Here is a 25,575-nt window from a genome sequence, read left to right on the forward strand (position 1 = left end):
ATCGTGCTAATCATGATCTGGTTAACTCGGTTCTTCGAACACACTTGCCGGATATGATTAGTATCGCTGGATTGAGTTATCTGAGATAACTGCGCGTTCATGCGCTGGTTAAAAGGGGATATGTATCGATAGTAGAAACATTGATCAGCAACGCTGCTATTGGCTGCTCAGCGTGGCCAAAGAGCGCGCTCAGTTTTTCTCCTCAGCAGAGCAATAACTAATAGTTGAAGTTTATTCGGAATTTTAATGTTTAATCAAAACGCCAGGGAACACCTCAAAGTCTGCAAAAGCCAGGAGAGAGGGCTGGCAAAAAGTAGCAGACAATTTAAATCCGTTAGAAGTGGCCATGTTAGATGTTTTTATCACTTATTAGCCTATATTTTGTATTTTAATAATTGCATAATTACTTTGTTCATTGTAATGTCAGAGTCACCACACTAGAACATGGGAACAAATAAAAGTGAAGTACAAAAATATTCTACATAATGGTAATTTTTTGTTATATTATAGTCTCTTTTATAAAAGACACTATTAAAGGAGAAGTTCACTTTCAAAAAAACTTTTGCTGATAATTTACTCACCCCCATGTCATCCAAGATGTCCATGTCTTTCTTTCTTCAGTCGCAAAGAAATTAAGGTTTTTGATGAAAACATTCCAGGATTTCCCCCCATGTAATGGATTCTGTTGGGACCCAAACGGTAGAAGGTCCAAATGACAGTTTAAGTGCAGCTTCAAAGGGCTTTAAACGATACCAGATGATGAATAAGGGTCTTATCTAGCGAAACGATCGGTCATTTCCAAAATAAATAAAAAAGTTTAAGTTTTATAAGCACAAATGTTCGCCTTGCTCTGTTCTGTGATGCGCGTTCGTGACGTCACGTAATACGCAATTACGTTGAAAAGGTCACGCTTGAAAAATTTCTGTCCTGAAGAAAATGTTCTTTTTGGCTTTTTAATATTAAAACACCCAGGATACGCACACGAAATGGGCATTTTAAACGATAAACTGACACAAATACATTTGAAAATGTGTATATGGTCCTCCTTCTGCACATTTGTAAACACGTCAAGCGTGACCTTTTCAACGTAATTGCGTATTACGTGACGTCACGAACGCGCATCACAGAACAGAGCAAGGCGAGCGTTTGTGCTTATAAAACTTAAACTTTTTTATTTATTTTGGAAATGACCGATCGTTTCGCTAGATAAGACCCTTATTCATCGTCTGGTATCGTTTAAAGCCCTTTGAAGCTGCACTTAAACTGTCATTTGGACCTTCTACCGTTTGGGTCCCAATAGAATCCATTACATGGGGGGAAATCCTGGAATGTTTTCATCAAAAACCTTAATTTCTTTGCGACTGAAGAAAGAAAGACATGGACATCTTGGATGACATGGGGGTGAGTAAATTATCAGCAAAAGTTTTTTTGAAAGTGAACTTCTCCTTTAAATAAATGGTTGTCTGTTTATAAAAGCAACCAAGAAAAAGGCTGAAAAAAAGAAAAGATCTTAGTAGCCTACACTGTAAAATAATTTTTGCTGCATTAAATTAAGGCCGTATAGTCATTTCAACTGTTAAATCTTGAGTAATGATGAATTGCTTTGACTTGTGAAAGTGATAAACTTATGTTAATGTAAAAACATTTTTCCCCAGTGTACACAGCAAAAACCCCAGTGTTAAATCAACACTGCTCAGAGCACATATGGTCCCACTCTACAGAGTGTTAAAATTAACACTGAAGCAGTGTTGAAGTTAATGAGATAATTAAGTGATTAATTAAGTGATTGGCCATTAGTGGTGACACCTGATGTTAATAAGCAGAATCATTGACGGAAAGAGAAAAAAACAATAACAGAAAAAAGAGAAACACAAGAACTACAACTGACTTCGAGTCATTACACATTGTTGCACTTATTATTACCAGTTTGCCTTTATTTCTGTCATACATCGACAAAAGTTCTTGAGATTCAACAGAAGTTTAGACGGTAATGTTTTATGGAATTTTTCTTTTCAAGTTACCATTATGGTGGTCAGTGTTTTCTTTAGTTGGGCTCTTGACTCTTTTCATTTTGTTAATATTAGTTTTTCTCTGACTGTTCCATCATTGTGTTTATAAAGCACATTTGTTACTGCAAGAGAAAACATGACCTGCTCACAATATGTTGTGATGATAATGACATTTTCAGCATGAATCTTTGACTATATGCTTGATGTCTTGTTTTAGTATTGGTGATTGTAGCTCTGAGATTCTATACTTTGAGATCCAACAGCTATGAACATTTTTGAAAATACTTTGTGCAAAGAAGTTCTTGTGTTTAAACGCACAGACATCAAGAATCAGCATATGAATCTCAACAATGGTGACAATAAACAAACTAGTGACAAACAGATCAACTCTGAACATCACAAAACAATAGCAAAATAAAAGCAAACAGAAAAAACAATGAAAATTACAGGACAATTCAGCTGCATAATTTATTCATGCTGCAATGCATGATGTCAGCCATTGATGTGTTCTGATTGGTGGCTCCCATCATGCACTGCAACATTAAGCATTTGCTTGATTGTCACCATTGTTGAGATTCATATGTAGATTCTTGATGTCTGTGTGTGATTTTAAAACTTTCAGATCATTAGAATATTGCTGGAAGTAACTACTGTAGTGAAAAATTAATAAAACATATGGATAATCAGTTTATAATGATGGGTACCATTATTGAATCAGGTCACTAGTAATTTCATTATCAAATCATAACCAGGGATGCATTTCCAAAAGCATCTTAAGCCTTACTTGATTGCAGACCAACTGCAACAAATGGTCTGTACGATCAAATTAGTCTTGCGATGCTTTCAGAAAACACAGCCAAAGTCACAGTTTCTTTTGCCACAACACATATGCTCTATAAGCACAGAGTTGGAGCAGCCAGAGTAATACTAATGTTCAAAAGTAAAGGGTCAAGAGCCCAACTAAAGCAAACACTGACCACCATAATGGTGACATGAAACGAAACATTCCATAAAACATTACCATCTAAACTTCTGTTAAATCTAAATAAGACCGTGTGTAGATGTATGACAGAAATAAAGTCAAACTGGTAAAATAATAAGTGCAATAATGGTTCAAAGTAGTTCTTGTGTTTTTCTTTTTTCTATTCTTGTTTCTCTTTCCTTCAGTGAGTCTGCTTGTTATCATCAGGTGTCACCACTAATGGCCAATCATCACTTAATTAATCACTTAATTATCTCATTAACTTCAACACTGCTTCAGTGTTAATTTTAACACTCTGTAGAGTGGGACCATATGTGCTCTGAGCAGTGTTGATTTAACACTGGGGTTTTTGCTGTGTAGTTCACTGTAATGACATTGTGTTTTCCTCTTTTGTGCACTTTTTCATAATACACCAACACTTGTATCTGTTCCCAAGAAAGTGGTGGCTGAAATATGTGCAGTAAGTGGACATTTTCTAACTTTCCAAAGGAAAGAAAGTATAAGACTTTGTAATGTCCATTTGTTTCCATTGCACTGGACAGTGAATAAACCCTCTCAGATAACTGTCATATGGAGGAACTAGCCTACCTGCAAGTGCATAAATAACTTTACTTAATTTACACTTGTATGCTTTATGGCTGCAATATAAGTTGCAGGATTCCACATCTACAGAAAGGCCTACAGAAGAGTCTGCACAGACAGAGGAGTCATAGGCCTACAGGTGGGCAGTGTATAGCCAACTTTTCCTTTTTATTTGTTGCATGAGGCATGTGTCTAATATCTCTTGTTGCAGGCACTTGACCACTGGCTTTTCTTTACAAAGAACAATTGAAATAAAACTCAAGGAACTAAGCATATTTGTCTTTTATTAAACATTTAAGTGTATTTTTTTGGCAATGTTGTGTAATATGGCACATGCAACAATGTCACAGGCCCTGTCAGGTGTATATAATATATCGCCCAGCCCTAGTGTGCAACCCCTCAGATTTTTCAGACACTGAAATCTTCCCTTTAGTTAGCCAAAGTTCATTTCATTGTGTGCCCTTGTCCTGGTCAGAGCTGCATTGTAACTGGTTTGGGTCAGGGAATGGGGTCATAAAACACCTGTCTGCAGGCAGGAACATGTCATAATCACCTATGAAGAAATGCAGTTCTGTTAGGATCAGCATACGTGTATGTAATACAGTGAGCTTGATATTTAATTGTGGAACTTTCCTTACCACTTTCAAATAATGTGCATAAATGTGAATCTCTGAAAATTATTAAGTCATGCACAGATCCTGGCCATTTTGCTTTCACATTTGATTTTAGTCAACTGCCTTTTTTTATTTGATATAATATTACTAATCTGGAATATTAAGAATCCCAATAGTAACTGGGCTGCACATTTACATTGTGAACCCCCTTTCTGTTCACATAATCCCCTTCATTGAGGCCTTGATGGCAGTCTATGGTCTAGCCTATAGTCTATGGTACCAATCACGTTAGTGAAGCCTGAGTAACATATACTGTAATCTGCATGGTCATGATTGCATGATCTTCATAAAAAAATATGATAGCCTAAAAAAAAAAAAAAAAAAACTCAAAAAAAAAAAACTGCTTTACAACATTGGGTCTTCAGTGGCTTGGAAATGCCACAAAAAAACCTAAAACTGTTTTTTAAACCTAAAAGCGCCAGGTAAACTCCGAATGACACGACAGACAGCACTTTCCATCAAGTTCTCCGCATCTCCAATAGTGTAAAGGAAAGAGCCACTCGCAAATAATCTTAGGGCAATGCAAACAGTTTGTGCTGTAGTTAAAGCCCGACTCCAACAAGTCTCCAACAAGTCGAAAATAAATGTGCGTTTCCAACAAATTAATAATGTAAACGACAATCTCACGAGTCACAGGAAAAAATATATATCTCAGAAAGTGCACTATCGCTCTGCGCTGGACTTCCCGTATCAGCTCCGCTTAAGAGCCGCAGTCTAATCCTGTTAACATGAAATAAGCTGCTCCTGAGCAGGTTTAAGCTTGCGCACCTGTTGCTATGACAGCAAGTCGAGGATGAGCTTCGAAGAACCAAACAATCCAAGATCATGCCAAATCGCCAACAATCAAATCCAGCTAACTGAGTTAGCGACGTACGAAGAACGGACCCCAGGTCGTCAAGTGTTTGTTATTACTATTTCAATGCCAGCGATTACAGAAAATATGTATTTATACACAACCAAATAATATTTTAAAAAAAATCATTACCACTTTTAGAGCATCTTGCAGGTTAGAAGACCCAACAAGTCAATGTATAGAAAAATAATGTAGGAACTAGATTTTCTTTAAAAAAAAATTATAAATACGCTACAGTGGCTTCTGGAGTCGTTTTTGTGAGAAAATTTTACTTCCGCATCTGAAAATGGGCGTGATGGGCGAGAGTCGTGACGTAGCACGAGGGAGAGCGGTCGATTCAAACAACAGGGAAAAATGGATTGCAATGACATTTCGAACGCTGAGGAAATTGTTGACGGACCACAGCCATACAATTATGAGCCTGCTAGGCTGCCAAGAGAGCAGGGACAGGCCAGGATTAATGTTAGACAGAACATATTGGAACTTACAATAACAGAAACTAAGCTTTGATCAGGCGTTTGTCATGCTCATTAATATCCGCCCAGACTAACGTTACGTGATATAACTTCCCACATAGCAACATTGTGTCGGCCCAGATCCGGCCCACATCTGGCACACGTGGAAAGATGATCTGGCCCACATGCAGCGTGGAATTACGGCACTTGGGTGGGCCACTCCTGTTTGCCAGATCTGGGCCACAAGCAGGCCATAGCAATGCCACATCTCAGCCAAGAGCAAAGAAATAAACCAGAACTGGACCTTATCTGAGCCACAAAATCTGTGTATATTAAATATGAAGTCATCTCAGCCTGTTAACAAAAAGAATCACTGAAAGAAAGAAGAGAACAGAAAAAAGAGACGAGCAGAAACACAAGAACTACAACTGACTTCAGCCACAGCCTCAGATGAAATCAACTGAAGAGAAAAAGAAGACATTAAATCTGTGAAGATCTCAGCAGAGGAGGATTAAACAACTCCACAAACAGCATTACCAGCTTCACTTATTACTAACCAGACTGACTTTATTTCTGGCAGACGTCTACAAAAGTTCTTATTGAGAATTAACAGAGGTTTAACTCTGGTTCATTTGAAGTCACCATAACAGTGAATAGTGTTTCCATTAGTTGGGCTCTTAACTCTTATTATATCTTTTGTCTTTTTTGGCCGCTGTGACAGTGTGTTTGTCAAACACATTTGCAGCAGCAAAGAAAGCTAAAGTGAAATGAGATCAGGTGGTGATGGTTTTATAATCATCATGAAATAGACTGTTTCACTGAGGTAATTTGAATCTAACAATTGTGTTGTACCAATAATATATTCTCATCACAAACCCTGTGTTACTGCAGCGTGAGGTCCAGCAATATTATAACAATCAGTTAGAAGATTTTAACGAACATGAACATGAAAAATGAATCCACGGTGACACACAGAGATATCAAAAATCAGCACATGAATCTCAACAAGGGTGACAATATATATATATATATATATATATTTTAGATAAACAGATTAATTCATAACATCACTGAAAAGCTACTAAATGTCACAAAAAAACAACAGCAAAAAATAAAAGCACATATTTAGAATTAAAATAATAGGACAATTCAGCTGCATAATTTATTCATGTTGCAATGCATGCTGGGAGTTTTGTACTATGCTGGTACCCAGCATGCATTGCAGCAAGGTACTTTAGATTGTCACCATTGTTGAGATTCATACGTTGATTATTGATGTCTGTGTTTGTCATCAAACAGTAATTTTTTGTGCTCATGTTTGTTAAAATCTTCTAACTGATTGTTATAATATTGCTGGACCTCACGCTGCAGTAACACAGGGTTTGTGATGAGAATATATTAATGGTACAACACAATTGTTAGCTTCAAATTACCTCAGTGAAACAGTCTATTTCATGATGATTATAAAATCATCATCATCTGATCTCGTTTCACTTTAGCTTTCTTTGCTGCTGCAAATGTGTTTGACAAACACACTGTCACAGCAGCCAAAAAAAATACAAGATATAATACGAGTTAAGAGCCCAACTAATGGAAACACTATTCACTGTTATGGTGACTTCAAATGAACCAGAGTTAAACCTCTGTTAATTCTCAATAAAAACTTTTGTAGACGTCTGACAGAAATAAAGTCAGTCTGGTTAGTAATAAGTGAAGCTGGTAATGCTGTTTGTGGAGTTGTTTAATCCTCCTCTGCTGAGATCTTCACAGATTTAATGTCTTATTTTCTCTTCAGTTGATTTCATCTGAGGCTGTGGCTGAAGTCAGTTGTAGTTCTTGTGTTTCTGCTCGTCTCTTTTTTCTGTTCTCTTCTTTCTTTCAGTGATTCTTTTTGTTAACAGGCTGAGATGACTTCATATTTAATATACACAGATTTTGTGGCTCAGATAAGGTCCAGTTCTGGTTTATTTCTTTGCTCTTGGCTGAGATGTGGCATTGCTATGGCCTGCTTGTGGCCCAGACCTGGCAAACAGGAGTGGCCCACCCAAGTGCCGTAATTCCACGCTGCATGTGGGCCAGATCATCTTTCCACGTGTGCCAGATGTGGGCCGGATCTGGGCCGACACAATGTTGCTATGTGGGTTAGCGGTTTCTCATCGAGAGACAGAGAGATATTTATTCCTGATACATTTTTTGTTCCATAGGTGCTTGTGTGGGAAATGCGAGGCAATGTTTACAGCTGAGGAAAGTCAGTGTTGCAGGGAGGTGGATGCATACTGGGCCTTAGTGGAAAATGCCAAACTTCCATGGTTGCAGTTAGTGTTACTACAGTAAAGACATGGTGAATGTTGCTGATCTGTGGACACTGGATAGTTCGTTCATTCATTGCACAATGTTTATTCCTGGTTTCCACGTCAGCGCTGTTTGATCCGTTAATAACGGAGAAATGTGAATATTTCTCACTAGATCTCGCAGCGATGTTATTAAGTTACTTCAGTGGCGAATTCAAATGCTTTATTTACTGGATCTCGCAGTTACAGTGTTGCTTGATCAGGCTCGCGCTGCACTGGTCCAAACTGATAAACGGTCCACACAAACACAACAACGAGTAGCTCAGTTTCGTTCCGCTTACATTGCGTTTGCCAGTTGATGTTGTGCTCGCGCCTACATCCGGTGGGAGAACCCGAAGATGCGTGCACTGAAGGAACCGCACCAGCTCTGAGTCTCACCCGGTTCTTACTTCGGTATCCCATGTTGAACTCCATCATATCGCCGGGACAATGGCCTAATCCTCCGATCTGAAGTGAACGCTACACACGACCGCGTTTTCCGAAGCCGACGCGGAAGAGAAATCCCGTCTCTTCACCTGCACAAACCCAGGCACGAAAGATAGCACTGTCCTTTTTCTTGTTAGGAAACCGGTGGACTTGATGTCCTGACAGGCTGGAGTTTTTGCAAGCTCCACAAACACAAAAATTTACCATGACGATGATAAATTGAAATACAAAAACTACTGAAAACACACTGACTCACGACCGCTCTGAATACCAACCTATTCTGCACTGAGCTGCGGCAGAGCACAGCACACATCTCCCTCGTGCTATATGGGGAGGCTGCAGACCTGGAGCCGGTAGATCTACGCCCCAAGCAGTTTTACGCCCCAGGCAGTTTTACGCCCCTGCTGTTCCTGATGCGTCCAGTAGGGGGATATACTGCGAAATAACACCATTAAACGCTCAAAACTTACACATTAATAACCGTCCCGTTCATAGACTTTGCCCAATTTTGTGGTTTTTGTTCATTTAAATATGAACGTTACAGCGTAGATCTGCACTATGGATTAAAATATCTGTAGATATTCAGTTAGGCTTCACTCTTTACACTCAGCCTACAGAAGACTATTTGTTTTTGTGAATTAAAAAATTAATAATACACATAGTTGGATCAGATGACAAGTAATGATATATGACCTACTGTAGAATAGTTATATATGACCTACTATAGAATAGTTAATTGAATAATGAATATAGAATATTCACTGTATGTTTTTATATACAGGAGACAGAGTGATACTGAGTGAAATATGTTGTTGTGAATTTATATAAAGTTACATTTAGATATTAACCATATTTAGCCCATTAGACATACAGCACCGTGTAATCATATGGATCCTCGATTAAATATCTGCTGTACTATTTACTATCATCATACAGCTACAAAACAGTGTCCTACATAGCATTTTATGAAGACAAACACAATTTAACCCTTTTCTAAAATTCCAAGGGCCATTAAGAAGAAAGAGACAATATTGTTGTTCACAAAAACATTATTTATTAACACCATTTATGAATTCTCCTGTAGATGACTCCCCTATGGCTTGCCAATCTTCTTTAACTGTTTTTCTATCCTCCTGTCAAAGTGCTTCTGCTCACTGATAAAAAAAATAAAAAAAATAAAACATTAAAAAAATTGTACAAAGGACATCCATAGTGAATTTGATCTTGTCAAATTCACAAGCAGCAGGACTCACTGTTACATTTTGTATAAAATTCCTGAATCCTTAATTTTTTATCACAGTTGCTTTGGTACATTTCTCAGATCACTACTGAAATTCTCATAACTACTTTTGAACAAATTGCCAATGCTTTGGTAAATTCATGCAATTGATTATGAATTCCCTTGCTGCATCCTAATTGATCAATTCATTTCCTTCATTAGTGAAATTCTAAATACACCTCCGCAATTCATCAATTCAGGACACATTTACAAAATAAAGTGTAATAGAAATGTATTGAAAACATGCTTAACAGTTTGACAACTAGTCAACCATTTTGCATTTAATGACTTATGCAAGGAACTAATGCCTAGATGTTTTGAGGAGTATGACAATTCAACAGAGAAATAGTATAATAGGCCTACATTTTGATCAACATGACATAAAGAGTTGATAATGTAGGAAACAGCAGAGAGTTGTACATTATCAATTGCATGAATGTACCGAAGCATTTGCAATTTGTATAAAAAAAATGAGAAATTGCTTTTATGATGTGCACAAGTGACAAGATGATGTGATTTCAGTTGTGATCTGAGAAATGCACCAAAGCAACTGAGATAAACTATAAGACTTATTGGAGACCCTGCAGAATCACTGTAGACCCCCTATAAGAGTCACAGACCACATATCTGTGGGTATTTCATAAAATAAAATAAAATAAAACATTTAAAAAATGTAAAAAGGACATCCATGGTGAATTTGATCTTGTCACAGTGTGTGTGGGTGTGCTGTCCAGAATTTATGTCAGGTGAGTGTGGATTGCAATCAATTTGCTCCTGATCTTCAAAGTACAACGGCACAGGCACTTGTTGGTGGAACACTTTTGGAAAAAGTGTCAAGACACTTTGATTTCTTTTGGCCAGTGATGATGGACTGTGCAGAGAAAATTGAAAATGACATTAAAAACATGTCCATGTATGTCTCTGTAAGTCATTTATTTACTAGAGAAGCTATTGGTTTGGAATGCAGTTAAAAAAGAGAGATGGGTGTTTTATAGTTTATACAAGTTTAGAGAGAGAGAGAGAGAGAGAGAGAGAGAGAGAGAGAGAGAGAGAGAGAGAGAGAGAGATTTTCATTTCCTTAAGTAGCTAAAGCAAACACACACCTTTATGGGATGCAAGTTAAATAGAACTTGGTAAAGACAGAGTATGATAAATCCCACATTAAGTGCACACAACCTACATTTTAGTCCAGATCAGTAAGCTATTTTAAGAAAAATGTATATTTAGATATAAATTAGATAGTTAGATAATCTCATTTATAAGAAACAACTCAAACCAGAAAGGAGTAAACAGTCTTACCAGAAGAGGCCATCTCACGCAAGATAAAGACAGGCAACAAAAGAAAATTCAAAATAAAAATTAATTTTGAAATTGAGTAGAAAAGACGAGGGGCAGCTAAACCTACACGTGATCAGCTAAATTTAAGCCAGACAGAACATCAACCTGACTGTCCATAACTTTTTGTCTCTCGAAATAAACTACAGACCCATCCATTGATATATAGAAATGAATTGATATCTACCTAGCTCTATCAAGCTAATCGTTTATAAATAATAAATGTTGCATCATTGCTAAACAACAATAACTTTAGCAGATTATTTAATATACCTCAATTCGTGTCGCTGTACAGTCTCCCCCTACTGGACGCATCAGGAACAGCAGGGGCGTAAAACTGCTGGGGCGTAAAACTGCTTGGGGCGTAGATCTACCGGCTCCAGGTCTGCAGCCTCCCCCTACTCCCCTCGTGTGACGTAAAATGACGCGATGTTGAAAAAAAGCGGTTTGTACGAGCAGGCAAAGAAACGCTCACTTTATCTACTAAATTGGTGTCCTTATGTCATTTTAAAACATTTTAAATCCTGCATTATCTTTTCATATGGTATTTTCATACACGGTTAAATATTCATTTAGATTTTTTTTTACATGCAAGATGCTCATGCAAGATGCCTTTATTTATTTTTTTAAATGCTGATATAACTTTAATTAAAATGGTGGGAAACACACTGACAGATAATGCTGTCATTTTTACTGAAAAAATAAAATCAAAACAAAGAAGAATATGATTTATAGCTCATCTTTATATAGTCTTCTTTCTGTTTCAGGGTCTTGCAGCCCAAAAACACACTGCTGCATAATGTCTAATATACAGCCAATGAACGGCGTTGAGATGATATTAAAAGGTGCAAAGTTCAGTAGTTTCTCTTATTCAGATCGACAGTCAGACAAAAACAGATATACTCTGAATGACATAAAAACTGCAAGAGACATAATGGAATCAGAACATGAAGGTCAGTGTACATTAATTAACTTAATATGATACAGCCAGTTTAAATCAATACTCAGAACTGAATTACATGATGGGATTTTTGTTTTTGACAAAACTGAAACGTAAAACAGGGAGTAAAAACTGAATTAAATCTTTACTAAGATAAGTTGGTCATATTACAAAGCTTCTGATTTACAGCTGATTTAAAGCTGTTTCATCATGCATTAGTTTCAGCAGAATCATTGTCGTATGTAAAATTCTATTTGGTTATTATAAAAATGAGATGTGATGGAGAGCACATCTGCAGACTGACAGTTTTCAGTCTCTTATATCATGATCTGAGACAGGAGTTTGATACGCTGTCGCTGCTCCTGCAGATTTTAGTCTCAACTCTGATTAAAACTCATTGTCTGTGATTTTCAAGTAATAATATAAACTGGTTCAGGTATTTGGAAGGTGGCCTTACAAGGAAGAAGATTATACTTCCCTGTTCTAAGATTTACTTTATTGCGTGTCATTCAAACTATCTATTTTAAGCTATATAAGTTAAAGGTTTACTGACAGCTGACTCTTTATGTTAATGGGTCCAAGGTTAATAAGATGCTGGATCACAGATACATTTGTGATGTGACATTCAAAGCTCTAAATCTTGTGCCAATGAATAAATAAACATATTTCAAAATGAAGCATTGGGACCTGATTAGTTTTTGTCAAAGTGATTAATGATATTGGAAGCTGAGAAACACAGGACTGCATCAATATCTGGTTCAACAGGAGTGAACCCCGGTGCTGTTTATCTTTCATTAAAACACTGAAATGTTTTAATAGGCCTATAATGCCAATACATCCAAACGGCTTAATCTATTTAAAATAAAATATATAAAATATAACATAAATTGCAGGATCAGGGTCCGGATTCACGATACATTAAAGTCCCCCTGTAGTCAATAATTATACCCCTTAAAACTAATCTTTGGTCACCAAAATTACATTTAAAAGATTTTCCTGTGAGAAAAAAACTATTCATGCCTTAAAATAGCTTGAATGTAACTCTACACTCTTGCTTCATTTAGTATTTGCGGATCCATGAATATGTAAATTAGCGCCACCTCCACTCACTCGGCCAACTTACTGAGGTACAGAATCAGATATCTGCCTTCTAACCTTATCATGATCATCAGAAATGCTTTGAACAACTCAGAACGTCAGTGGAGAAAGGCATATGGTTCATCATAACATCGTAATATACATCATACACCCGCTGTGTTGCTAATGGCACATTAAAAACACGACACTGAGTGATTGACTCTCATCAACCCAGTCGTACAAAAATAGTCTGCCTGCTTATTATGAGAACTACAGTACACATCAACAATATCCTAAGCTAATGACATGAACTGTTCAACAGGTGGTTTACATGATCTGAGGATTGTGTTACTGGGAGTCTCTGGAGCTGGAAAGAGTTCAATAGGAAATGCAATACTGGGCCGAGAGGCATTTAAAGAGAGCAGAACCAGAGAGAGTGAGATGCAGAGAGGAAGAGTAGAAGACAGAAACATCTCCATCATCGACACTCCAGGATTCTTCAACACTCAACTGACTGATGAAGAGATGAAGAAGCAGATGATGAAGAGTCTGTATCTCTCTGATCCTGGTCCTCACGTCTTCCTGCTCGTCATCAACCTGGGTAACTTTGAGAAGGAGCAGAGGAACATTGTGGAGCAAATTCAGGAGAACTTTGGAGCTCAAGCTTTTAAGTTCACAATGGTTCTGTTTATTGGAAGAGAAAAAATATCAAACAGAGAATGGATGGTCTTGATACATAGCAGAAAATTTCTGGACCTTGTCAACCCCTGTAGAGATAAATACCATGAGATCAACAGTACAAATGAAATGAATCAAACTCACATCATAGAGCTTTTAGAGAAGATTGATGAAACCATCAAACAGAATAATAACCAACATTACAATAGTGGGATTTTCTCAGTGTCTCGAACAAAGAGCATAAGAATAAGGAAAAAACAAGAGGAAAAACAGACATCCAAAAGAAAAGAGCAAGACATTAAACAAATGCAAACTAAAACAGCATTTGAGACTTTCACAACCCACAGAGTAATAGAAGAGAGAACACATGCTGTGATTGAACAAGTAAAGGAAATCACAAGAGAAAAGACACTAGAAGAAGAAGAAAACAAGACGAGACAAGAACGAGCAAAAACAAAGTCAGAGACTTTTGAAATGGAGAGTGCAACGGAAGAGAGAACAACTGAAGAAGAAACAGGGAGTTCTGTTTCTTATCTCAGAGAAAGAATGAAAACAACTCCCATGTATGAAAACCTGGATAATGAGTCATTAGACAGATTCGAGGAATTCTCTAATGAAAAAATGAGAGACAAAAATGTAGGCAAGACACCAGAAAACCTGCAAGAGAATGATGCTGCAGTCCAGGAAAAGATCAAGGAAAGTCAGAAAGAGATGGAGGGACTGATACAGGACATTGCTAGAGAAAGTTTGAACTTCAAAGTTGGTAAATATTTAACCATTTGTGGTTTTATTTATTTAGTGGTTTTGTCTACATATATTGTATGTCATTGCATGTCACTATTATTTCATAACAAAGTAAAAAATGCTAAATTATTAAATAATCATATATATATATATATTCCTCTTTCTTTATTTCAGATCTCAGGATTGTTCTTCTGGGTAAAACTGGATCCGGAAAGAGTTCAACAGGAAACACCATCATCGGAAACTTTGAGTTTCAACAAGGAATTTCTTCTAAGTCTGTTACTACACACTGTCAAAGACATAAGACAACAGTGGAGAGTAAAGTCATCTCCGTCATCGACACTCCAGGATTATATGGCACGTCCCTGACTGGAGAAGAACTGAAGGCTGAGGTTTTGAAGTGTGTTTACATGTCCATTCCTGGTCCACATGTGTTTCTTCTGGTCCTCAGGGTGGGTGTTAGATTCACAGATGAAGAGAAAAACACAGTCAAATGGATTCAGGAGAACTTTGGAGAAGAAGCTGCACGTTACACCATCGTTCTGTTCACTCACGCTGATCAACTGAAGGGGAAACCATTAGATGAGTATATCAGAGAAAATAATGATCTTCAGGTTGTTGTTGATGAGTGCGGTGGCAGATTTCACTCATTTAACAATGAAGACTTGAGGAACCGCGATCAGGTCACTGAACTGCTGGAGAAGATTGATGAAATGGTGAAGAAGAATGGTGGACAACACTATACAGATGAGATATATAAAAAAGCCCAGAAAAAGATTGAACGAGTGACTCTTAAACAACAATTAATACTAGGAGGGGCAGTAGTAGGAGCAGTAGCATTAGCAGCAATCGCAATAGCAAAAGCAAAATAGGGACCACAGTTATTAAGACTAATCAAGAAAGGTTAGATGTTTGACTACTAATTTCTGTCTAATTAACTTCTTTGAAAGATTTAATGAGAATAACTATTCAGTTGTTTGAGATAATTACACATTGTCATGTTTTACATACGATATGCATATTGATTGTATTGTGATCTTAAAAACCTGCAAATAGCCTATATCACTCACTTTATTCAAATAACCTGAAGGGAAAGATCTCTGTAAAAAAAAAAGAAAAAAAAAGAATCTAGGTTGTAAAAATAAAGCCTAATAAAATAACTATTTAAGAACGTTCTGTATGTTCGTTTTAGGTTATTACAAAGCAAAGTAGTAAACATGCAAAGACACATATGTGCTCAACTGTTTGGTTCAAGATGGCAAACATGTCTGATTTGTTTTGATAAACACAAAGTATAAGAAAGAATAGAAAAGAAAGAAAGGAAAAAGATACAACAAAATAATATTGATTTCATCTGACAGCCTCTGTGACAAATCTGCCCATTTCTCCTCTCTGTGCTTGTCTGTCCACTAGGTGGCGCTCCTCTCTTTGTTTTTCAGTTACAGGGATAGTTCACTTTAAAATGAAAAGTCTGTCATCATATACTCACCCTTTAAACCTGTATGAATTTATTTCTTCAGCTGAACACAAAGGAAGATATTTTGAAGAATGTCAGTAACTAAACAGTTAACTGGACCCATTGACTTCCAGAGTAGGAACAAAATCCCAACAGAACATTAAACACTAATAGATATCCACTATATCATTATGAGCATCAGAGATTCAAAAAAAAAAAAAAGCTGATATTTGAAAGACTTCGATGAATTCATCCTGGTGGAAAAAACAAAACAAAACAAAAAACAATCACATTAACAATCAGGCCTAATTCAAAACTGCTCCAGTTTCATTTACAGTGAAAACTCCATCTAGAGTAAGACATAAGCATAAGCACAGCCCACTGAAGCATAGTCCACTCCTAAAACACTTTCAGTTCCTTTCAGACTTAATAAAAGAGAGACACAAGAGAGAGAAAATGCACAGCACAGGAAAAACCATGGAAGACCCGTTATTTTTTGGAACATTTGCAAGCAAGCAGTCAGGTAATTTACAATTTATAATATACCCTGAATATAATTATAAGTAAATGCCAAAACGAAACTTAGCCAGTGTTTTATGTGAGGAAGCCATGACAACTAAGCCTTCACACTTCGCGGTTTCGTTACGTTTTTAATCATTCAAATTATTCCGCAATATCCCGGTCACGTGACCCCAAGGCATCTTTCAGGTTTCATTTCCAGACATTTTCAGGTTTTTGTCCTTTAAACTCTCTTGTGTGTAGAAACACTTCCGTGAACGTTCACGCAGAACTCGTTCTGGGCTGCGTAACATCAGGTGTCTTCAATGTTGGCAATGAAAAGTTCTTAATTCATCTTTGAAGTCTGTCTTGCTATTCAGATATTTTTGTTGAAAAATATTTTTTTTTTGTACATTTTACTCATTTTAAATGGTTAACTTTTAAGGAATTAATTTGATTAATTATTACTCTATTCTAATTTGTTAAATTTAATTAATAATATTGCTTGAAATCTGTTGCCACAATTTTATTGAGTAGATATAGCGTATTCATTTTTACAGTGTATAGAAGCATTCATTCAACTGATTCAAAGCGGCTGATTCAAGTGACTGAGAATACTTTAATTGTTTAAATGTCATTCTTGAGTCATACAGTTCAAGTCAAGTCTCTAGTAATTGAATCTCAAGTCAAAATCAAGTCAAGTAATTTTCATTATTTAGTACACTGTTAAAAAAACCTGTGAAATTTACAGTAAAAAAACAGCACCTGTGGTTGCCAGTATATTACTGTAAAAAATATGGTGGCAATCTTACTTTGGATTTAAATTTACAGCAAAAGAAAAATATGAATAATATATGAATAAATAATATATGAATAAATTATGCTGAATTGCCTTAGTATTTTCTTTGATTATTATTATCTGATTTTATTTTTGATGTTGTTTTTGTTGCAACTTTTTAGTAGCTTGTTTTGTGATGTTCAGAGTTTTATCTGATAATTTTGTTGATTGTCACCGTTGTTGAGATTCATACGCTGATTCTTGATGTCTGTGTTGGTCTAAAACATTTTTGTACGCCATATGTTTTTAAAGTTCTTTAAATTATCTGTTTGTCAATGCTGGTTTTTATGTGATAGTGTCACATGATCTAAGAGCTATATGAGTTATACTCAAAAACGTGAGAAAAAAACCCCCTTTTTTTAATACCATTTTTTTCAAAGCAATATTGGATTGAATCACCCTGATCCAGATACACACTTTTTCAGATGACCAAATCTGGATTACCTGTGCTCTAAATGGGGTTATATTTTCTGATCTTATTTTATTTTATGTTTTTATTTATTTGGGCTCAAAGTTATCTCAATCTTGTTAAACAGTTTTGAACAAAACATACTGATGGTTTGCTCTAGATCAAAACCAAGATTGGATTTTGTGATTTAATCCGATTTCAGAATACTTTTTTTATTTTGAACCACTAATTTTTAAGCTTTGATCCAATCTGATCAGATTACCTTTGAACAACTGGGCCCTGCGGACAGACTCACATAAACACTGAGTAGTGTTCTTTCAACACTGGGTATTTTGCTTTGATACATCCATATGTTCAACTATTTTACAGAGTCAGAAGTGAAAATTATGCTGTTGGGCTCGACTGGATCAGGAAAGAGTTCGTCAGGAAACACCATCCTGAGCAGAGCTAGAAACCCATTTGAAGATGATTTTTCTCCTATGGCTGTGACCAGAAACTGTGAATCAGCACAAACAGAGCTGGGTGGACAAACAATCACAGTGATCGACACTGTAGGACTCTCTGATACATCAGTGAAGATTAAAGACGCTGAATCTCAAATAGAGAGAATGCTTACTCTTCATAGTGTTGATGTGTTTCTGCTGGTGATCAAACTGGGTGAGACTTTCACAAAGAGTGACAGTAAAGTTGTGAAATGGATCCAGGATCATTTTGGAGCAAAGGCCCTAAAACACACATTCGTGCTCTTTACTCACGGAGATCTGTTACATGGGACAGTGGAGAGATATCTGAATAAATGTAAAACACTGCGCTCAGTAGTTGATCAGTGTTCGGGAGGTTTTCATGTTTTTAACAACAAAAAAGAAGATCGATTTCAAGTCACTGAGCTTCTGAAAGAGATCAACAAATTGAGGCAGAAGAGATTCTGGAGATACACTGTGCATGATTATAAGAAGATTCAGGATGAAATACTACACAGAAAATGTGTTACTGGAGCAGCGTTAGGCGGAGTAGGAGGAGGAGTATTAGGAGGAGTAGTTGCAGCAGCAGAAGCAGCAATAGCGTCTATGATGGGAACTGCATTTACTGTAGGACAGGCAGCAGTAATAGGAGCAGCAGGAGGTGCACTTCTGGCGGCAGTAACAGTGGGATCTGGAGTCTATTTATTGTCATACCCACAACATACCCATAGATAAAAAAGATAAAGGTGACAGTTTACATCCTCACTACTTATTAAATCACTCATAAATCAGCAGCATAATTGATGATCAGTACGTTTTTAAATGTTACTTCTCTTGGACCTTTCTTTTTTTATTTTAAGACAATCATGTATTCAATCTAATTACAGTTTCTAATTACAAAATAATTATATATCTGCAAGCGGCAATCATCAGGGTCCAAGCACCAATGGATGTTTAGTGATCCAAATGAAATCTATTTTATGATGTGCTTTTTATAGAAATACCATCTTGAATCTTCTCTGAAAGATCATATGTGATGTATGTGAGGTCTCATATTCAACATTGGAATTAAGAAGAATTGCATGTCATTGAATGTCACGGGCAATTTCAAATGAATATGAAGATATCATTTGCAGCTCAAAATGTTTGTTTGTTTTTTTTAAGAATTTATTATGTGTAGAATATGTGTAGCCTTCTAACCTTTAAAACAGTGTATTTAAAACTGTTGAGCTTAAACTCAAATGTTCAATGTTTGTAGAACTGAAATTAAAACCAACTGAACAATTTAATGAAGTATAATTTAAAGTGAAGACATCCCAGCGGGCATCTTGATGTCAAAATTACGTCAAGAAATAGGTCAAAAATGAAAGTCAAATTGACGTCAAAGTGTTGATGTCAATTTGATGTCAAGATTTGACCTCTGCTGATGTCATTTTGCCAAGCAAAAAGGTGAAATGCATGACCGTACACTTATCACCAGCTTCACTTAAACTAACCAGATTTACTTTATTTAATTTCCGGTTTAAATAAATATAATATTTAAATAGTTTAAAATATATTAAACATATTTTGATGACACCATGATGGTGGTTAGCGTTTGCTTTAGTTGTGCTCTTGACCCTTGACTCTTTAAAATAAAATTTCTCTGGCTGCTTTAACTGTGTGTTTATAAAGCACAACTGTTGTAGCTAAAAAAGCCATGAAAAAATGAGATCAGGAGATGTTGGTGGTTTATTGAAAGTGATGATACTATCATCATGTAATCGCCTGAATCTCTGATCTTATTCAGTGTCTGATGTTTGATTATATAGGACTTGTGATTTTAATGTTGTATTATAATAGAAGCCATTTAATTTTACAGCATGAGAATATTTTTTTTAATTAAAAAATGATTTTAAAAACATTTAATGCATTAAACTCTACATTATTACTTAGCTATCAAGAATCAGTGTATGACTCTCAACAATGGTGACAATCAGTGAACTGCTTCATGCTGCAGTGCATGCTGGGAACCACCAATCAAAACTCATCCATATCTCCCAGCATGCATTGCGGCTTTAATAAATTATGCAGCTGGAGTTGATCTGATTATCTGGATATTTTGTTTGATCGTCACCATTGTTGAGATTCATATGCTGTTTCTTGATGTCTGTGTGCGTCTCAGTACTGCCATAGATGAAAGGTTTTTGTGCACTAAATAGTTATTAAAAACCAAGTATATTATTTGATAACATTGCTAGACATGCTGTAGAATCAAATTACTTTTATCATGAATAAAATCACTTTCATACCACAAGTCCTATATAATCAAAGCATTAGACACTGAATAAGCTCAGGGATTCAGGCAGTTACATGATGATTTCATCAATAAACAGCCAACATCACCTGATCTCAGTTTCTGATGGCTTTTTTCAGCTACAACACATGTGCTTTATAAACACACAGTTAAAGCAGCCAGAGAAATTTTTATATTAAAGAGTCAAGGGTCAAGAGCCCAACTAAAGCAAACGCTAACCACCATCATGGTGACTTTAAAATACAAAATATGATTTCATTAAACTGGAAATTAAAGAAAGTAAATCTAGTTAGTTTTAAGTGAAGCTGGTAATAAGTGTACGGTCATGCATTTCACCTTTTTGTTTGGCAAAATGACATCAGCAGAGGTCAAAATCTTGACATCAAATTGACATCAACACTTTGACGTCAATTTGACTTTCATTTTTGACCTATTTCTTGACGTAATTTTGACATCAATTTGATGTCATATTGATGTTAAATTGACATCAAATGCCCACTGGGATTATAATATAGTATAATACTGGAATGCAGCAATACACAGAAAAAACTGTTAAATTACTTAATACAGCATGTTAGAAAAAGTAAATAAATGGAAGAATCATTGGGATGCAAGTTCTTCTGTGCTGTCTGTATGATTGCTGATTCTTGCAGTTTTTGTTTTATTATTCATACCACAACAGTACATAAGTGCCTTACTGAAGTTGTGTAATGTATATTATCTCAAAAAAGACAGACGAAATGGACAGACAAATACATTTATTTTAAAGGGATAGAAACTAACTAGGCTTAAAGGGATACTTCACCTCTGGAAAGATGAATGTGTATTTAAAATAGGTCATTTCTGTAGAAGAAATTATTTTTGAATTTGGAGCTTTCTACACTAAGAAAAGCCAGAAAATGTATTTTTGGCTTATGTGGATGAAAGACAACAACTCCCAGAATGCACTTGCTTCGCTGCCCTAGGAGGCCACTCCCAAGCCATGCCTACCGGTAAGAGAGCGCAGTTGAAAACAACAAGGTTAGGCTACTAGCAAGTCTCCGTGATGAGTTTGCCTGGGATTTCGAGATCGCCCAAAATGTCCGGGATTCGGCTTTTGCGTTCTACAGTCGCCATTCATCATGTTTACTGTGGCGAGCAGGCCGGTGGCGTCATTACTGAGACGCGCCGGTCTCGTATCTCTCACGGAGGAGCGGGAATTTTCTTAGCAATGTTAAAACGCACATCAACCGATCACTTGTTTAGCGTTCATGTAACTACATTTACACTACATTCAGACTCACCAATCGGAATGAATTCAGTTAGATTGAAACAAAAGGTGTGCATGTAAACAATGAATGGCGACCGCAGAAAGCAAAAACCGAATCCCGGACATTTTGGACGATTTCGACGGCTGGACATGTTCAGGAAAAAGAGGATGGCATTGGAAATCAAACGCACTGGCACTGATCTGTGATAGGTCTGTTAGCGCATTAGGTCCAACCCCCTATGGGCGGGTTTGAAAGGGTGGGATCTAGTGCTTGTAGTCTTAACAGAAATCCCCCCCTCCTACACTTCCTCCGACAATGACGCAAAATTACGATTTTTGCGTCATTGTGGGAGGAAGTGTAAAAGGTAAATACGGATTTCTCCCGTCTCAGGGGAAAATGAGAGAGTGTTGCACAACCATTCAATAGTATGACTGGGTTTCTAACAATGCAAAGCTTAATGCAAATGGGTGGAGTGTTTCTTTAACAGTGTTTCCCAACCTTGTTCCTGAAGTCACACCAATACTACACATTTTCAAACCCTTCCCAAATCAAACACACCTGATTCAACTCATCAGTTCCTTAAAAGAGAATCCAATGCTGAATCCGAAATCGCCCCCTAAACCCTCAATCCCTATTCCCTACGTTAGTCCACTAATACAGCTCACTTGAGTGGATGAAAATGAGTCAGCAAACTCGAAAAGCCGTTGAGCGTAAGTTGTACACTCATTATTGTGGTGCATTGTGGGATTGAATGAGTGCATTCAATTTAGTCCACTATGGTTTCAGAGACCACTACAAATGACCGTCCCCTTGACCGACCGTTGACCCTTGTGTGGTGTTCATATTTTTGTTACTCAGCCAGTGTTCGTGGGTCTGGTGGACCTGCTGCATTTTTGGGTTTTTAATTCAACACAATCAAAAATGTTATGTTAAAATACTCAACAGATGTTTACTTCATCCCAATTACAAGCAATATAAACAGCATATATGGTTAATATTTTCTCTTTACCTTTGTTAGATCACATTTAAGAATTGCAACCTTGTGTGGGAATGGCAGGAGTAGAAACACAAAAAACACACACACACACATACACATGCACACACACACTCACTTGGATATGTGGTGTACGGTCACTCTCCACAAGCATAATGGTTTTTCTAATGTACAAACTGTATAATCTATCCCCCTACACTAACCCTACCCCTAAACCTACCAATCACAGAAAACTTTTGGCATTTTTTGAATTTCAAAAAACACCATTTATTATGTTTTAGTATGAGGACACAGATGTCGTCATAAACCATGTTTACGTTGTAATACCCATGTCATTATACACATTTGTGTCCTCATAAACCATAAACAAGAACATACACACACTAACAGCAGGCCCTGACAGGAGGAGGACAGAGTAAAGGTACACAGGACCTACAATTTCCACACTTTTATTAGCCCCGGGTCCAGTGGACCCGAACATCCTGTGTGTAATATAAATGTGTAGGGGGGGTGTACAGTGTGTTTTCATTGAAAATGTGTTCTGATATATATTTGTCACAAGGTGACCAAATGGAGGCGGAACTAAGTTCCGCGGAAGTTGTGTTCCCCCCGGGACCGTGGCATGGTAACACCAGGACGGTTCCGGTTATGCGTTCGGTTACCATGACGATGGGGATAATGATAGATGCACATCAGGTGTTCAAGGAAGTTCGCTTACCTGGACACTCCCCTGTCTACCCAAGGGAAGACCCCCTCCTCGACCACGAGACTCTGTCTCGCTCCGCGCCTTGAGAAGGTGTACGCACCTGGATATTCACCTGTCCGTTCCAGGAAAGACTCCTTCTAATTACGAGACCCTGTCCGTGTTCCATCTTAAGAAATTCTACTTACCTTGATACTCACCGGTGAGACGGGCTGGCAGCCGACTCCTTCCTCCTCTAGTCGCACGTTCTGGCACGAGTTGCCTTGAAGAATTCTACGCCTTCCTGGGGTCAGAGGTTTGATCCCTGTACCTGTTGGGGACTCAGAAGCTTCATTTGGACTTTTAAATTTATTTATTCAATAAAACTTGTTAAACCTTTACCAACTTGTCTGTCTGGTCTTTGGCACGCTCCTCGAGGTGGTCCTGGGTTTTAGGGGTGGGTGCAGTCTGGCTTGACCCCCCGACCTGTGACATATTCCTCACAGAAAATGAGCCAAGGCCAATGAGTCTGTTTGAAAAAAATAATTAATTGTATCATTTTTCTTTTGATAAAAAATTAAAACGGGTCCAACAGACCCGAACACCATACAAGGGTTAAAGGTGCTATAAGTGATGTCACGCGTTTTTTAGGCCAAAACATTTTTTGTCACATACAGCAAACATCTCCTTACTATCCGCTAGCTGCCTGTCCCCTGAACACACTGTAAAAAAACTCGGTCCCTGTAGACACCCCAGGCTCCACAAACAGCAAGAAAAACAAACTAGACTCACCCGTACCATGAAACACAACAAACAGTGTTCCAGCCAATCACCGACAAGATGTCTCTACGCGTCTAAATGGTCAGTGTTTTCTAAATGGTGCGCTACTAAGAGCTTGGATCCACGCACATGCGGGGTCCCGCGGGTGCTCTCCTTCCTACAAGAGCTGTTGGAAAAGGGCAGGTCCCCTTCCACGCTCAAAGTGTATGTGGCGGCTATTGCAGCGTTCGCTGAGACGACGCGCGGCCGGGCAATAGGAAGGAACGAGCTCATTATCCGCTTCCTCAGAGGAGCTAGGCGGATGAATCCCCCGCGGCCCCCCTCGGTTCCTATTTGGGATCTGTCCTTGGTCCTGGAGGCCCTGAAGGCTTTTCCCTTCGAACCGCTCGATTCCGTGGATTTAAAGTACCTGTCGCTTAAAACCGTTTTTCTGATAGCCCTGTCTTCAGTTAAACGTGTGGGGGATTTGCACGCGCTATCTGTTAGCCCTGCATGTCTGGAGTTCGGACCGAACGACTCCAAAGTCATTCTCAGACCGAGACACGGTTACATCCCCAAAGCGATTGGAACCCCTTTTAGGGCACAAGTCATTTCCCTTTCGGCTCTGCCAGCATCCGACAATGGGGACAGTGATAACCTCCTATGCCCTGTTCGGGCATTGAGAGTTTACATCACGCGCTCCGCCGCTTTCAGGCGTTCAGAGCAGCTCTTTGTTTCCTTCGGCGGACGCACCAAGGGTCTCGCCGCCTCGAAACAGAGTCTGTCCAGGTGGATAGTGGACGCGATTGCAGCAGCTTATGCCTCCAAACACCTGCAGTGCCCTCTGGGTGTCAGAGCCCACTCGACTAGAGGCATGGCCTCTTCGTGGGCTTGGTCCAGCGGAATTTCTATCCACGACATTTGTATGGCGGCGGGCTGGGCCTCCCCGTCAACATTCGTGAGGTTTTATAACTTGGAAGTTCCCGCCTTACAGGCTAAATTACTGTCAGTGTAACTGCCGTATATGCTCTGCCCAGCCTCTCATGTGCAGACTACGTTTTTCATGCTGACGATATTTCTGGAATAGTACTTGGGGTGAAGTGTTGTGTACTCAGACCGGCTGGACCGCTCTGTTTCTCATTCCCATTTACGCGCTCTGTGGCGCGGGGGTTTATTCTCTTCATGAAAGACCGACTATGTCGCTCTTTTCTCACCCTAATAAATGCCTATGCTCTGTATGGGCTCGCTCTGCCGGCCCTACCATTTTGCACTATTACGCTTATAGACCGGCCGCGCCGCTCTATTTTATATATACTGAGTTATGTGCTTGCACTGTGTTGGCCCGTCTCTCCGACCGGCCACCTATCCTGGCATGTGTTCTGTGCGGGCTCGCTCTGCCGGCCCTACTATGATTGCACCGTTATGCGCTTATAGACCGGCCGCGCCGCTCTATTTCGTATATTGAGTGAAGTGCTTTGTACTGTGTTGGCCCGTCTCTCCGACCGGCCACCGATTCCAGCAGAATGTTTTTTTTCCCGGTCTCCCTG

At 38.1% G+C, this 25,575-nt stretch overlaps 1 protein-coding gene across 1 annotated transcript; it reads left to right on the top strand.

Annotated features, from left to right (window-relative positions):
* Positions 1 to 11,880: 11,880 nt before the first annotated feature.
* LOC311077957 (uncharacterized protein) lies at positions 11,881 to 20,945 on the top strand (the record flags this gene model as incomplete). Its single annotated transcript, XM_084106603.1, has 5 exons — positions 11,881 to 11,899; positions 13,286 to 14,404; positions 14,560 to 15,170; positions 17,490 to 17,514; positions 17,956 to 20,945. 5 exons carry the CDS (start codon positions 11,881 to 11,883, stop codon positions 18,780 to 18,782), a joined length of 2,601 nt encoding a protein of 866 aa, XP_083962729.1. The 3' UTR covers positions 18,783 to 20,945.
* Between the last annotated feature and the right edge of the window lie 4,630 nt (positions 20,946 to 25,575).

Source organism: Abramis brama (assembly GCF_963993115.1).
Source record: "Abramis brama genome assembly, chromosome: 2".
In the NCBI taxonomy this organism is placed as follows: Eukaryota; Metazoa; Chordata; class Actinopteri; order Cypriniformes; family Leuciscidae; genus Abramis; species Abramis brama.